The 17,136-nt window shown below is 43.2% G+C and overlaps 1 protein-coding gene across 12 annotated transcripts in view; it reads left to right on the plus strand.

The window, feature by feature from the left end:
* Positions 1-17,136, plus strand: part of FRYL (FRY like transcription coactivator) — a 1,894,812-nt gene that overhangs the window by 253,557 nt on the left and 1,624,119 nt on the right. For all 12 annotated transcript variants that reach the window (XM_069201557.1, XM_069201569.1, XM_069201550.1 and 9 more), the window contains one exon: positions 15,068-15,121. In XM_069201557.1, the coding sequence (XP_069057658.1) occupies positions 15,068-15,121 (54 nt within the window). The remainder of the gene's footprint in view (positions 1-15,067; positions 15,122-17,136) is intronic.

Here is a 17,136-nt window from a genome sequence, read left to right on the forward strand (position 1 = left end):
TAAATTTGTTGCGTGGTGTGGAGAGAGGCAGATTGATCCTTTGCATGCTCATCTATCGGACGTTTTGTCTTTTGCTCTGTCTCTAGCGCAGAAAGGTTGTGCAGTGGCTACCATTAAGGGTTATTTATCGGCCTTGTCAGCCTTCATATGTCTTCCAGACCAACCATCTTTATTTAAATCCCCTATTGTTATCAGATTCTTAAAAGGTCTTCTAAATAAGTATCCTCCAAAGCCATTCGTTATGCCGCAATGGGATTTGTCCTTGGTCCTGACTTTCCTTATGGGGTCCCCTTTTGAACCAATGCATTCTTGCCCCTTAAGGTATTTGGTTTTAAAAACAGTCTTCCTGATAGCTATAACATCAGCAAGGAGAGTGAGTGAGTTGCAGGCCTTATCAGTAAAGCCCCCTTATGCAACTTTTTATGGGGATAAGGTGGTGTTGAGGACCAAGGCTGCTTTCCTCCCGAAGGTTGTTTCACCTTTCCATTTGGCTCAGGCAATTACTTTGTCCACGTTCTATCCTCCGCCTCATCCTTCCAAAGAGGAAGAAAAACTGCACCGTCTGGACCCAAAGAGGGCGTTGAGCTTCTTTATTGATAGAACAAAGGATTTCAGGCTGGAGGATCAGCTGTTTATTGGATACGTGGGCAAGAGGAGAGGAAAGGCAGTCCACAAGAGAACACTATCCAGGTGGGTTGTTCTTTGCATTAAAATCTGTTACTCTTTGGCAAAGAAGGATCCTCCTGAGGGCATTAGAGCTCATTCCACCAGAGCTAAGTCGGCCACTTCGGCCTTGGCCAGAGGTGTTCCTGTGGTCGACATCTGCAAGGCCGCAACTTGGTCGTCCCTTCACACTTTTGTAAAACATTACTGTTTGGATTCTGAGGTTAGAAGGGACGGCCATTTTGCACGGTCAGTGCTGCAGGATTTCTTGGTTTGACCATTTAGGCACCCACCGCCGGGCGTGGTACTGCTTTGGGACTCTATTCATTAGGTGAGGAATCCACAGGTAGTTGTATCCATCAGAAGAACGAGTTACTTACCTTCGGTAACGACTTTTCTGGTGGATACATTAGCTACCTGTGGATTCCTCACGGTCCCACCCGCCTCCCCGTTGCCTTTCTGGTCTTACCAAGTAATCCTTGAGTACGCTCCTCTTGGTCTTTGAGGGTGCAATAGATGTTGTATATATTATATTTATATATATATGTATATATGTATATATCTTTGTGTATATACTTGATGTGTATATATATTTTAAAAAGAGAGAGTTATATATATATATATATATAAAAGATTTACAGTTATTCATGCAATGTTGTGTATTTTTACAATGTAATGGGATGTTGCCTTGCTCTTTCATTGCATTGCCTGGTTGTTCTCATGCACGTAAAAAATGATTGGTACTGACGTCGGCACGTCGTCGAGGACCTCTTATTGCCTGTATGACGTCAGACGGCGTCGCGTGGGCTAGAGTGACGTCCTCGTCGACGTGCAGAGACTAGTAAGAAGATTTCCGTCGAATGCTGGCGCCATGGGAGTATTCATTAGGTGAGGAATCCACAGGTAGCTAATGTATCCACCAGAAAAGTCGTTACCGAAGGTAAGTAACTCGTTCGTCTGGAAAGTATGGCTGAAAAAATGTCAAATATAACCATAGTACGATATCTACATCAAATTTTAATTGGAAGAGCATCACACGGAGACCCCACGCTTGTGTTTCACAGTTTTTCCACAGTGCTCTCAGGTTACCACATGCACTTTTGTGTATGCGTCTGTCCTGTGTGTCCAGCAGTATTCTGTTTTCCCACCTGTCTTTCTCAGTGGAGACTAGCATGAGTCTCCAGGCTTACTTCCGCAATTCCCCCTCCTGACATTGGGCCTTTATTCTCCTTTTTGCTGTTTGTAAGACTGAGGGCTTAAATTAAAGGTGACCCGCCGCTCACAATTTCTGGGGTCCTTATAGCTCCCTGTGTTTTTTGTTTATGAAGATAGCTTTAGCAATCACTGTCTGCGAACGTCTCCTGTTAACCTTTCTCCACAGTAATTGTCCATGCCCCTTTCCAGGGACTCAATGCCCAGTGACTTTCTCCTGTCTTACCGCATTTGCCTGCTTCTTGAAAAGGTGAAGGGAATGACGGGGGGTGGAGGGGTCACTTGGGATCCTTAGGTGTCATCCTCTGTACCTTGGAACGTCACCCTATTTACAGCCTCCAAAGTAGTCATCTTCTATCCTCTTAGGGCCAACCAAAGCACCTGGAATTTCTTTTGGTTGCTTGGGTTTGCTTTCTTGACCGCTTGTATTACTGGAAGGATCTGTCTATATTACACGAATCTGTTTGCAAAACACCATTGCCTACAATCAGTGTACTGCAGATCATAGCCCCTCCGCCTCTCTGCTCCCCACTCCCCATAATCACTTTATTCCCCTAAATCCTGCCTTAAAGGCGCTGCCACCTATGTTATCTACCCCAATATAATGCTGTACACTACAAAATTGATCAGGCTTGGTAAACAGAGCTGCTAATAATGTACAAGTGAGATGCAGCCTTTTCCGTGTCCTGTCTTTTTGGGGGTCACACAGGCACTTAAGGTTTTGACCTACACAGTTTTTAGTACTTTCAAGAATTGAACAGTTTTGTCTTTTTGTTTTTCAAGAAGTATTTATCTTACTCCCAAAATATTGGGGAACATGTGCCCAGAATGTCATGACATGGGGCAATGTGTAACTTTTGAAAAGATAACATTATATGCCATGGAGTACTCTGACCCTCCTTACCAAGTACACAATACCCTCATCCTATCTAAGGTGACAGCCCCTGCAGTTCAGCATGATTTTGCACCAACATTATGAAACCCCAGTGATCCCACTTAACTGCAAACACTTTTTCCATGATAGATGGCCACACCCTCCCAAACATTATGTGGGTTTGACATTTATGCTCACCTCACTCAGCAAGTTATGACTACTTTCTGCTCATTACCCCCTTTTCCAATAAAAGACAATTCCCTTCCCCTTGTGAACTCCTGTCAGTGATGTCACATGAATAGCTTCATGATCCATTGCAGCAAGTGACTGCTGTGATAAATGGATCTTGCCTACTCCAATGCATCATGCAAGTTGCACAAAATCACTTTTGAAGTCACTGTTATCAGTATGAAAATTTAATGTGATCAGACTTCAGGTACTACTCCTTATCTAAATCTTACACTTTAACGTGCCAACAGCTCCTCCTTAACGGTACTTTAGAAGGTCGCACCATAGCCTAATTTATCCAACACAGAACCAATGACTGTATAGATAGGAACGTGTTCAAAAATAGCAGTTAACGCAAGGCTAAAAAATTAAAACTACCTATTCTTCCTCGGTCACAATGCCATATCGTAACACCCTAGAAAAGCTATCAGTTCTCTAATAACTGACAGTACGGAAGTGGGCTTCGGTAGACCGCACTGAATTTAACAAAATAATTGTAACATGGCAAAATACACCCACTCATGCTTCAGCACCCAAATAGCAGTACGATATTACTGAATTTAATTGACCACAGTTTTCAACTATAGCTCAATTAACACAGCACCAGGCACCATTTGGATGGATATGGGTGACTCGTCAATAGCGATACACACATCTTGAAAGCTTCAATCTGCAACACAAAAAAACATTAAACTCTTCCTTCAGCAGCCACCACAAGCAGTAAAAAACGCCTCCTGATGCTGCAGTCTGTTCTACATCCATGCTTTTTACAGAGAACAACCTATTTCTGTCACAATAATTTAATACTCATTTACAACACCTTCATACTCCTTAGTGTCTAGAGTGCACTGAGACCAGGCAACACAGGTTAGATGGATTGGTATATGAAGCTATTCTATCCCATGCAGCTCAAAGACTTTACAAGATCATACAAGTTTCATACTACCAAACAATTCACAACCATTTTACAGAACATAGTTTTAACAGAGCATGTTGGGTGGCTCATTCTGTATCCTCAAGCATGTAACACATTTAATGTATACAGTGAGAAGTGTGCTACAATCTTCTACTCTCATTACAAATCATTGATCCAACAGCTCAAGTTACAGAGCCGATCTCCTTCTTTTCCACCAACTAGGCCCGAAAGCTATTTGCTTTCCAGTGTAGTGCTCCTCAAGATTACAACCAGTTCTCACACAACCAAGATTCACAGACCCAAATGAGTACCATTATGCACACAACCCCATAGCCATATGGCGAGTAGAATGATGCTCTCCAACAGTGATACCCTGTCTACTAAAACATCAATTGTAAGTATACAAATCGGATTATTCTGTTTTGAAGAGGGAACCTGGGTGAGCACTTACAAAAGACAGTGTCCCTCAGTTGACCATAAAGGGGGGGGACAAGGCTTAGTTGTGGACATCTCTGATGCTCAACACAGAACGAAGTTCATGATTGTAGCAAAGAAGGTGGATGTTAACAATCTATTGCAGCAAAGATTCATATTGATGATGGGGGAAGGGTATAAAACTCAATGTCCCAGAATCACCTTTAGATAATTAGTCTCAATAAAAGAGGTAGTAATGCCCCTACCAATACACAGGCAATGATTGCCTTACTGTGTGAAATGTGATGATATATGCCTCCTCCTAAAGGGAAGACACTAACTGGAAAATAAATTGTTTAGGTTAAAATTAAGGTGGTCCCCTCAGCACTGTCACTCCTTGGGCCCTGCAAAAAAGAGTGGTAACAGCTCTCGCCTAGCTAAAACATGTAAGGGTGAGTGTAGGAAGTTGGCTCTGTATATACTATCTCAAAGTGAGAGGTAGTGTGCACAGAGTCCAAGGGTTCCCCTTAGAGGTAAGATAGTGGCAAAATTAGGTAATTATAATGCTCTATTTTGTGGTAGTGTGGTCGAGCAGTAGACTTATCAGAGGGTAGTGTTAAGCATTTGTTGTACACACACAGGCAATAAATGAGGAACACACACTCAGACTTACTCCAGGCCAATAGTTTTTATATAGAAAAATAGACCAGGGGGGTTTTGTAGAGCACTGGGGGAGGGGGAACACAAGTAGACACACAAAACACACCCTCAGCGGCCCAGGGTGCAAAGCAGGCGTCGGGTTTTGTATTGGTTTGAATGGAGGGACCCGGGGGTCACTCTAACGGTGCAGGCAGGGCACACGGGGGCTTCTTGGGCCAGCCCCCATCTGGGCTAGGCAGAGGGTCACCTGGGGGGGTCACTCCTGCACTGAGGTTCGGTTCCTTCTGGTCCTGGGGGCTGTGGGTGCAGTGCTTGGTCCAGGCTTTGGGTCCCTTGTTACAGGCAGCCGCAGTCAGGGGGAGCCTCTGGATTCTCTCTGCAGGCGTCACTGTGGGGGTCCAGGGAGGTCATCTCGGGCTACTCACGGGGTCGCAGTCGCCGGGGAGTCCTCCCTGTGGTGTTAGTTCTCTGGATCTTGAGCCGGGGGCGTCCGGTGCAGAGGGTGAAGTCTCACACTTCCGGCGTGAAGAGTGAAGTCCTTTCAAGTTGCAAGAAAGTTGCAAAGTTGTTGTTGAAGTTGAGCAGAGCCGCTGCTCACTGTAGTTTCTTGGTCCTTTGGTTCAGGGCAGTCCTCTGAGGCTTCAGAGGTCACTGGTCCCTGTCGGATGTGTCGCTGGTTGCAGGTTTTCAAGTCAGGAGACAGGCCGGTAGGGCTGGGGCCAAAGCAGTTGTCGTCTTCAGTCGTCTCTGCAGGGCTTGTAGGTCAGCAGTCCTTCTTCTTTGTTAAGGTTGCAGGAATCTGATTTCCTCTGTTCTGGAGTGCCCCGAAGTACTAAATTTAGGGGTGTGTTTAGGTCTGGGAGGGCAGTAGCTAATGTGCTGGAGGGTGGCTACACCCTCTTTGTGCCTCTTCCCTGAGGGGAGGGGGGCACATCCCTAATCCAATTGGGGGAATACTCCAAATTTAAGATGGAGGATTTCGAAAGGCAGGGGTCACCTCAGCTCTGGGCACCTTAGGGGACGTCCTGACTGGTGGGTGAGTCCTCCTTGTTTTCCTCATTATCTCCTCCAGCCTTGTTTCCACTAGCTGGGATGCCCTGTGGTTCTGTTACAAAGGGGGTGAGCGTTTGAGGCTCACCGCCAGGTGTTACAGTTCCTGCAGGGCACTCTCCCCCATGTGGCCACCAACTTGTCTGGTTGTGGCAGGCTGGCAGAAACTGGTCAGCCTAACACTAGAAGTCAGATTGGTATTCAGGGGGCATCTCTAAGATGACCTCTGGGTGCATTTTACAGTAAACTCCACACTGGCATCAGTGTGCATTTATTGTGCTGAGAAGTTTGATACCAAACGTCCCAGATTTCAGTGTAGCCATTATGGAACCGTGGAGTTAGTGTTTGACCAACTCCCAGACCATATACTCTTATGGCTACCCTGCACTTACAATGTCTAATGTTTTGCTTAGACACTGTAGGGGCATAGTGCTCATGCACATATGCCCTCACCTGTGGTATAGTGCACCCTGCCTTAGGGCTGTAAGGCCTGCTAGAGGGGTGACTCACCTATGCCACAGGCAGTGTGAGTTTGTCATGGCACTTTGAGGGGAGTGTCATGTCGACTTAGTCATTTTCTCCCCACCAGTACACACAAGCTTTGAGGCAGTGTGAGTGTGCTGAGTGAGGGGTCCCCAGGGTGGCATAAGACATGCTCCAGCCCTTAGAGACCTTCCCTGGCATCAGGGCCCTTGGTACCAGGGGTACCAGTGACAAGGGACTTATCTGTGTGCCAGGGCTGTGCCAATTGTGGAAGCAAAGGTACAGTTTAGGGAAAGAACACTGGTACTGGGGCCTGGTTAGCAGGCTCCCAGCACACTTTCAATCATAACTTGGCATCAGCAAAAGGCAAAAAGTCAGGGGCTAACCATGCCAAGGAGGCATTTCCTTACAGTGAGGTATTGGGAGCATAATTGGAGGAAAAGAATAGAACACTAGACATTTTCATGACAGTGGATTATAATTTCACAATAGCCAATATATATGTTTTGAATGAGGTCAAAGAGGTGTTCATGAGATATGAAGATGAGGGGGTCATCAAATCCCCTGACAGGTTATAATTGGAGGAGACCTCAATCTGGTTGATGGATGGCACTTTTGACCACTCAGCTCAGCAATCGAGTCAGTTGGGAGCCATGTTTTGTGAGGGTAGTCAGTGGTTAAGGGATTGGGTCACATTAATATTTATTGAGCACTCCGCCCCAATCCTGTGAATTCCCATTCACATCACATGCATGTGAAGTTAGATAACTTTATGGGGACACTTTCACTGACTCCTAGAATCGCAGAGACAAAGGTGGGGGTGTTTTCACTTTCAGACTGTGCACCCATTTCACTAACAATCCCAATAGTGGGATGGTCACGGCCGCTAAACAGCTGGAGACTACTTTGTATGCAGACTAACATCTTCCGAGGAAATGACGTACAAGAGTTTCTTAAGCACATAGAGATCCCTTAGCTCTCGCATTGGTACTCAGTCTTGTGTCCAACCATTTGTGCAATACGAGGTTATTTCTAGTATTTCACGCTTGCAGCTCGTTAAAGCTGCAGGTCCAAATAGCTTTATAGTAGCATTCTACAAAATATTTTGCCAAACAGTTGAACCATCTTTAACACAGCTATATAACTGTTTTGCAGAAGGTGGATCCCTGACGGAATCCATGATAATTTCATCCATATTGGTTATCCCAAAACCTGGGATGAATCCAGACCTGTTCACTTCCTTTTAGCCAAAATCTTTAATCAACACAGACACAAACCTTCACAGGAATCCTAGTGCCCAGACTTCATCCTTAAATACCTAGCCTCATATACCCTGAGCAGTTAGGGTTCATGCATGGCAGAAACTGCAGTGGTAATACAAAGAGAATACAGCATGTTCTGGACTATATCAAAAGTGTGCGGACGAGTGTTGTCCTAGGTATTGATGCCAAAAAGGCATTCGGTAGTGCATATTTGTTGTTTATAAAGGAAGTGCTTTGCAAATTCGTTTTTGGCTGTAGACTTTGAGTTGTTATTGGCTACTGCTGTAGTTTGGGTTAATGGCTGACATGAGTGGTTCTGATTCGAAGAGGCACTAGGCCAGGGAGCGCCCCCTCTGCCACTGGCTCCATGTGTAAAGCAAGCAGCAGCAGAGAGGCTGATAAAGAATAACATATTAGGAGTCCAAATTAACTCATAGAAGCCTAAGAATTGCATGTATGCAGACAACATCCTAGTCTGCCTAACCGACCCAATGTTATCTATCCCAGCACTGGTTAAAAAGATGAGGGAATTTGTGGCGGTCTCCGGGTTTAGCCTCAACTTTCAGAGCAGCAAGATTTGCTCCAACAAGTTTCATTCTAATGGACCACGGAGACAATTCAACATCTGGGAATCATACCGAGTTTCACCGTCAACAGTGGCTAAATTTTAATTATGAGGAACTACTTTCGTCAATCAGAAGATACCCGATTCTAGCATAGCCAGGGCCTCCCATGGCTGGACTGTATTGCTGCGGTTTAAATGAGCACCTTGCTAAAGATATTATTTTTCTTTCAGGCCCTTGTGTTCCAACCACCACCATACAGCCTCGAGAAAACCCAGAAGACGATAGACCTTTTCATTTGGGCAGGGAAGAAATGTAGACTGGGAAAACAAAGACCACAAATGTGCCCTAACAATGAGGGTTTGGGGTTTAACTAATGTAAATAAATACTTCCGTACCACGCAAAGCTTCTTTACATGCATTGATGGCATTGGTCTGAATCAGAAGAGCACGGATGCGGCAATGACCAACATAATGCTGGCACCTGTATCTGGAAGTCATCCCGAGGTACACACATTGTACTTTACTCCTTGCCAGTGACAAAAGCCACTCCTGTGATTTGGGGTGCAAGGGTAGTGAGAAACAGGCTGGGCTGACCACTTTTCCCTCGCCCCCTATGCCAATCCTATTGAACCCCAAGTTTCCCTCGCAGATACATGAGATTCCAACACCATCTGGGGCGAGAGAGTTTTTCAAGAAAATTGGTGACCTCTTTAATCCAGTTGGAGTTAAACCATTCAAACCAATATTAAGGATGAATTTGGCATTCCCAAGAGAGAATGCTTTACTTTAAAATTTCACATTGTGTACTCCAGAACATAAATAAGTCTTTTGCCTCCGACACTCGACTAAATTTGAAAAATGTTTACTGATGAAAAATGGATATAAACTACTCTGAAATGTATTGTGCATTGCTCCTGCATTTGCAGACACTAAGTACGCCGCTGAGGGCTTGAAGAGGGAAGTAGGAAGTTATTTCTCAGAAAGACAATGGTAAGGCATATATAAGAGAGCCAAAACCTCTAAATGCATTTGAAATTGGAAACGCCCCATGATAATTGTTACATATTGGTACCGCGTTCCGGAATTGATAAGTAAATGAACCCCCCCCAATAAATCTGCGCTGTGCTGGAGCGGCTGCAGGGCCATAAGCTTCCTTAATCTTTGGCAGTGTCCCAAGGTCACTCGTTATTGGAATGGCAGATTGGATGATGTCAACACTATTTTTGAGGTTCAAATTCCATAGTTTCCCTGCCTGCATTTTACTAAGGGTACTCAGTGGGCTATTAAAAAAACTAAAAAACTAAAAACCCACTCTATTTAGCCAGGGAGAGGGAGATGTCCATGGCTCTCTGTGTCCCAGTACCATAGGTGGCGGCTCTGTCGGGAAGAGACCGCACCAGAACCCCGAACTTGGATCTTTCGACTGAGAGCTCCTGGGCATGGAGAGAATTTCCATGAGTATTGACATTTGAAAAATGGTGGCGTCCGTTTTTTGACCTTTAATACAAATGAATTCAGGCGATTTACATAACCCTAAAACCTGGGAATATGAAATCTAACCACCAACATAGAGACTAAGTAACGTGGCAATCACAAGCCGGAGAATAAACGACGTGCCTGGATTGTAACTGGTACAGGCTAAGCCAGGTTAGTCGAGTCACCTTGGTGAGGAGTAAATGCTATGTCTCAGTGACTCACTTTTTACTGTCCAACAGACCGTGTGCTAAACATTGCTATCGTGGGGTGGTGGCCCTATTGTTATGCCTGGTTTCTTCTTTATACCTTCATTGTTACTTCCTCACGTGCCGTTAGATGTTCGCGAACGTATGTTTCAGGAAATCTTTAATAAAACAGATGGATCCATTAAATGCGCATGCTATGCCGTAGTCTGTTCTCTTGTTTTCGTTTAGCCCTCCCGTGCTTATGACAAGTCACTGGCTCCTCTTAACAGCCCGATTGAAATGTTAAGTTGCTGCACCATTCAGAGCTCCGATCACGCAGAAGAAAAATTCCCTTGAGTTGCACTCCTACCCTTTCAGTGCTTCTTGCAGGAAGGCTACACCACTGACTGCATCAAGTTCTCGTTAAAGTTTCCTCATGTCGGGATTGCTGTCCAAACCCCGTTGGGTACTGAATACTAGGATTTTCAGTTTAGAAATGAAAAAAGTTACTATCGGGGAAGGCCTCTATCTATACACGCGTGATTCCAAAGCGCTATTGTACAAAATAAATATCACCAACATTAGTGGGCTTTGTTATTCTGCAGTACTTAAACCGGAGGTCCTTGATAATTTAGCTGTGTTTCTGTGTCCATTATAGCCTTGGCCATTAAAGGCACGCAACAGAGTTAAAAGCTGTCTACTGGATCGTTTCTTATTCGTCTTCAAAGTATGCATAGTGGGTTGTGGCTGTGATAAAAAAATATATATATTTTTTTCTCAAACTTCGTATTATTGGCTATCATTCAGTCTTCTAGAAAGTGCGTCCATTGGAACTATTTTACATTTGAATGGAAAGTTGCTCATCCAGTTCTTTCGCTGCATTCTGTGCAGAGCACGGTATTTTTTCTGTTTTTTCCTAGTGTAGGAATACCGATAGGTCTAAATATAATATGCTAAATAGCATTTGTGCATACAAACTCTATTTGTACATACCTGTAGTTAGGTGCGTTAGTACACTGAAGCCGGTATTATTGTCTTTCAGTGCTTATTTTTTAGATTTTCATTTTTACTGTAACTGTGAATCCTCAAGGAGTGTAGTGTCCCAGGCACTAATATGTTTAATTTTTGTAGGCTTCTTCCCCCCCCCCAACAGATATTAATGTGTCACTGTTATCTGGACTAAAGATTTCATGACCACAATCCTAATATGCTCAACTCTGATTTTAGCTGGGAGCGTTAACTTGCTTGACTCACGCTCATCTTCCTTCTAAGATGTTTGTTGCTTGGGGAGTGGAAATCTGCATTAATCTAGAACAGTGGTTCCCAACCTTTTGACTTCTGTGGGCTCCCACTTTTGGTTATGCCCCGCCCCAACTGAAGGGGGTAACAGTCTTTCAGCTCTCCCCGCACACTAAAACATCTTATCCCATGGCAAGCAAGAGGACATTTGATTTATTTTGAGTTTTGGTTTTACATTTAGGCCAGGAGAGCTTGGCTAACTCTCAATCGTCCCACTTGGAATGGTGAGGGGTGCACTTTTTGTACTTTGGGACGCTGCCATGTAGAAAAATCCACGAGACCAAGACACATCTGAATACTAAACGTCTGGTTGATTCCAGGGTGGTGTTTCACATGCACCCTGCACCATTTTCTTACCCACAATGCCCTGCAAACCTCCAACTTTGCTGGAAATCACATTTTTCCCACATTTTTGTGATGGAACCTTCCGGAATCTGCAGGAATCCACAAAATTCCTACCACCCAGCATTATCATCTATACCAATAAAAATTCTGCTGCACTTGTCAGCCTAAAATGTTTTTTTTTTTTTTCAAACTGCCCTTTTGGACCCGCTTTGGTTCCCCCTCAATTTCAACATGTTTTTGGCTGTCAAAGGCACTTGGCCCACCTACACACGTGAGGTATCATTTTTACTGGGAGACTGAGGGGAGCGTTGGGTGGTAGGAAAATTGTCCCGGTGCGGTGATCCCACACAGAAATGTGGGAAAAATGTAATTTTTTTTTTTTTTTTTTAGCTAAATTTGAGGTTTGCAGAGTATTCTGTGTAAGAAAACACTGGGGGATCCACACAAGTCACACCTCCCTGGACTCCCTCGGGTGTCTAGTTTTCAGAATGTCTGGGTTTGGTAGGTTTCCCTAGATGGCTGCTGAGCCCAGGACCAAAAAACTAAATTTTTGCTGTATTTTCGCAGATTTCTTGGTCTCCTTCAGGGGAACCCACAAAGTCTGGGTACCTCTAGAATCCATAGGATGTTGGGAAAATAAAAGGACGAAAATTTGGTGTGGGTAGAAAGTTATGAGGGCCTAAGCGCGAACTTCCCCAAACAGCAAAAAAAAAAAAAGGCTTGCCACCTGAAAGGGAAAAGGCCGGACAGCGAAGGGGTTAAGCTCCTGCTTGGAAGTGACATGCTTCATTGTGCGTGCGCATCTACGCAAGTACATCACGTAGCGTCTGCCATTTTTGTCAAGGATATTTCAGTGATTCGCACAATAGCAGTAAGAACTGTTTTGCACTCCGAGTGCGAATCTTAATGAATATTTTTTGGATGATTCGCACACCAGTGCCTTCACATTTCCATTGACTTCCACACCGAATTTGTTGGAGTCAAAGACTGACACCACCTTTTTGTGTAATGTACAAATTTTCAGGGTGATTCACACACCTGGCAGTCAAAGCGGGTCCCCTGGTATTGTTGTTTTCAGTGATTCGCACACTGTTTCATTTTGATGATATTAATCAAACAAAATGTTGTGACACAAATGTTTTCTTAGTTACATTCGATTCAAGATTTATGTTAATGGTGGTGTAATTTTGTTGAGGGAGTGGGTAAAAGTTCATTGTCTGATAAGCGTTATTAATATTCATTGGACATAATGCAAAACGTTTCGGCACCCCTATTTTTGTCATCTCCAGTAGACCCCTCAAGATGGGAACAATGTGTTTTTCAGGTATGTTAGGTCCTGCGGTACTAGTTTATATGCGAAGAGAAAGGCTTCCCTTATATTAGAGTACTTAGGGTCAGGTGGACAGGATCATTTACCTGATTTGAAAGATGGAGAAACTGATGGATTGAATGAATGGGATCTGTGTGAAAAAATTGGGTTCCCATAATTTGCCTAAAGTGTCATCTATACTTGAGTGATTTCCTTGGGGACACCTTCCCCTTTGGGAATGTTCAAATATTTTTTAAGGCCAGGCGGTAGTAAAACGAAACTGCAAAGTAAACATTTTTTCTCTTTAAATGCATCCCGTTTTTCTTTAAGGAAAATGGGCTGCATTTAAAAAATAAAAACAATTGCTCAGCAGGCCACCATCCCTGTGATGGCTGCGATTCTTAATGGGTCAGAAATTGCAACCTATCATTAAGTTGCATGAGATAGGTCTGTTTGCGATCCACTAGAAATCGCTAATGAAAAACAGAAGTGTACTACATTAGAAATACCAATTTCCTTATTGCGATTCATATAGAATCGCAGATAGGAAATCGGTAGTTCTAGTATTAGTAAATCTGCCCTTAGCTCAATAACACCTAAGCATCGTGGTAAGATCTCTGGCAGGACTAAAACTTTATAACCTATCCAATTATCAGTGATAAAACACAAGAACCATAGACAACAGAACATCACATACATGGCTACTTAGAACTAACAAGTCTAATAAAAACGTACTCTTGTGTGTGATTGAATACTCAACCAAGCCTTTAAGGTACCTGACTCAGTGCTGCAAGGCTGTACTAGTGTACGAATAGGTGCTATATTGATGCATGCAGCACAACAAAGTGCATTTCATTATGTTTTTTAATTTTGTTTGTAGGGCGTCACCTAATGCTGAAAGCCCTTCTAACAAATATACCACTAAGATTATCAAATTAGTTTGTTGATTATGTGGAGTCCCAATCTGTGCTACTATGTGTTTATGCAAGATTTAATCCTTGGCCATGTATTCCATTAACCGTGCGCCTCTGCATGTTATTTCGAAATCAGCTCTCAGACCCTTCTGAGCTTTTGGAAATCTTTACCTGATGCCATTGGTAACTGGTTGTTCTTGCTCAGTTCCTGGATGTCTTATACCTTCTACAATTAAACATTTGTAGATTAGCAGGTCTAAACAGACTCCCCCAAGCGACCTTATTACTGCTTTGGTGTTCATTGAGCAAAGTAGACTAAAACAAATTCTTTTATCTCATCCTTTAATTGTTCTCATCAATACATACTTTGCTTAATCATCTTGTCCATCCCCTCTTTCTGTTGCTACCAACTTTCTCAATCTTTTCCTTTCATGATACTAAATGTGTCCAGGAATTGGAGTAGTCCTTGATTCCATGCATCTCTTTTGGTTTGCTGAAAATGCTTTCCTGGAGCTTTCCTAAAATCACATTTATGCTGAATACCCAGTGGGGAGACGAGTGGCTCCTTACCTGTTTATGACCCTCCTAAGACCTGGGTGCCTGAGGTTAGTGTCAAACATGCCTTCTGTGTTACCTTATTAGTCTCTCGGGGTGCCTCAGGCTGGAGGGGAATACTTTATGGAATCTTTCTGCTAGCTCTGTACATATGATGACATGCATGTGAATTGGACGTGCAGAGGTAGATCTTTGCATATTATTATTTCAGCTTTGTTTTTTCCCCGAAGGAGTGCAATGTAATCCCTGTCATCTTTTGCCTAACCAGGCTTTCTGTGGCATTTCTTTTAAAACAATGTATGTGAATTGGCACAAACTAGAGTTTAATATACACAGTTGTTATCAGATTCAGTATTTACTGAAATTGTGATTAATCATCTTTTTTGATTTTCACATTTGCTCTTAAAAATATTTGAACTGGTTTCAACAGGTTTTTCAGAATAAACTACTCTTGGAAATGGAGTTGTAATTATTACTCAATGGTTAACATAACACGCATTTTTCAAAACAATTCAAATCATTAGTCTCTTGTCTACCTAACTTTCTATGATGATTTTTATACAACAAGAATTCGTTTTATGAATTATGTGCATGAAATGGGTTTAAAAACATTTCAAAATATTGTTCAAACCTAATAATCATTTTTTGTATTATAGGAAAAGCTCCTATCTAGATCTCTTCAAAGAGGTGAAGATCCACAGTTTGACCAGGTAGGAAACATTTCTGTGCTTCTTTCTTTTTTTCATGAAGTTCTCATCATTAAAACTCTAATTTCTTTCTAACATGCCAATTTTGAAATTAGTTTTATTTCATTCATGGTTTTATGTGAAAATAAGAAACCCTATGTTATTGAAAAACATGATCAAAATACTTCAACTGACTAGTCGTGGAAGCCATCCTCAGAATGTAAAAGTTGATGCCAGTCTTGTAGCACTCAGACTAACAGATTTCCCAGACGCGTGATGACGGCAGACATTTCTTATTATGTCTGAAGAGTTCTGAAAGTAAAAAGACTGTGAAGCTCTTGGTACTGCCTCAAAGCTGCTTTCACTTGATGCTGAGGAAATAGTTTGATCATACAGACTGATCATGTGTGAAGTTGGAACAAAGTTAATTTGAGTATATTGGTCTAAGCATATTAAATATACCTACTCTAGATCATTGGTAGACTGAGGATTTATGGGATACTCTTTCCTGAAAGATTCTGGTAAAACAAACCAGTTTGAAATGAGAATAAAGCAACACTAGGTTTCTGTGGAATCTTTGTCGAGAGCCCTGGGGGAATTAGGGGTTACTGGGCTCAGTTTGTGTGAATCCGAACAGTTTACCTCTCTTGTCCTATGGTTTAACTCTACTATTGGATGAATAACTGATCACCAAGAACACTTTTTTTTTAGATAACTGTTAGGGGAGCAAAGTAGAGCAGTCTGAGACCTACTCTCAGTAGCGGTGTGAACTTCAAGATTAATCACTCAACAGACTTCAGGTGACATGCTGTAAATTGCTGTCCAGCCAATACTTTGGTTGAAAAAAAGAAAATTACTTTAACGCTAATACAAAGTGATTGTTGTTGTACAAAATTTAACAAAGGGTGGTTCTTCTGGGGGCATTAATGGTAACAGTACCCGCGGTTTCAAGGGGCAGTATACATGAGCTGCAGTGGCCATTAGCCCTCTGAGAGAAATCTGTGTACCTTGGTGTGGTAGTTATTTTCCTTCTAATCGCTCTTAGCTAGTTCAGTCCTTACTCAAATATGCAGTCTTTCCTTCCCACAGGAAATAATGCCCCTAACTTTTCTGTTCTGGTTACTGAGCTTGAGAAGTTTATTCGACAGGCAGTGCTATGGGTGCTGGAGTCACCAGAGGCAGAACCACTTTGGTGTAAGTGTGGCACACGCACCAAGCAGGGACACTGCGGTCTTGGCCTCAGACCCAACCACAAGTTGTACTTCATGCTTGCTCGCCGCCAACCTTAAGTAAGTCATGGCAGCACCAGTCCGTCACAGAGCCCATGGCCATGGAGATCTTGCCACTTGACAATCCCTTCCAAACGAACAAATGACTACACTGGCAGTCTTAATTAATTTCCTTCTCTTTTTAAAAATATCTTATTATTGACATTTAACTTAAAACAACAACCTTCAAATTTCCCCCCACTTTTGGGGACAGCTTCGGCATTCATACACCACCTTTTCGGCCAGCATGCACCACTCTGTCCCACTTCCATGCCTCAAGCTCTGGGGTCTGCCCAGACCTCAAGGACTTTGGGACTGGCAGTGACAGAGAAAATTATCAATGTTGTCCATGTCCGCTGTGCCCTTCTTCTCCCTGCCTCTTCCCAGATATTAGCAAGAAGAACAGATGATGGACGGGGAACAGGGTCTAGACTGATTTGCAAATGGCTGGGTCCATACTGGGGTGGGGTGGTGGGGGAAAAAAACGATGGATTAAACACAGATCTTTATGACTAGGGGTGAATGTTTGCATTGTTCAGCATTCCGTCCACCATCTGTTCTCTTTGCTTTTGTCTTCGAAGATAATAAGCAAACATTGTTTAGCAGAGATTGTTCCGCCCCTAACTCTTCCAACCACTTCATCACATCAGAATTCTTGTACCGGGCATTCCTACAGGATCCCCTGGCAGTCTTGTTCTCCTCCCTACTACCCAATGCTTTTTGTGAGGCTGAATTGGTGGTACAGTCCCCATAGCCCACCCCCCCCCCCTT

Source organism: Pleurodeles waltl, chromosome 1_2, assembly GCF_031143425.1.
Source record: "Pleurodeles waltl isolate 20211129_DDA chromosome 1_2, aPleWal1.hap1.20221129, whole genome shotgun sequence".
Lineage (NCBI taxonomy): Eukaryota > Metazoa > Chordata > Amphibia > Caudata > Salamandridae > Pleurodeles > Pleurodeles waltl.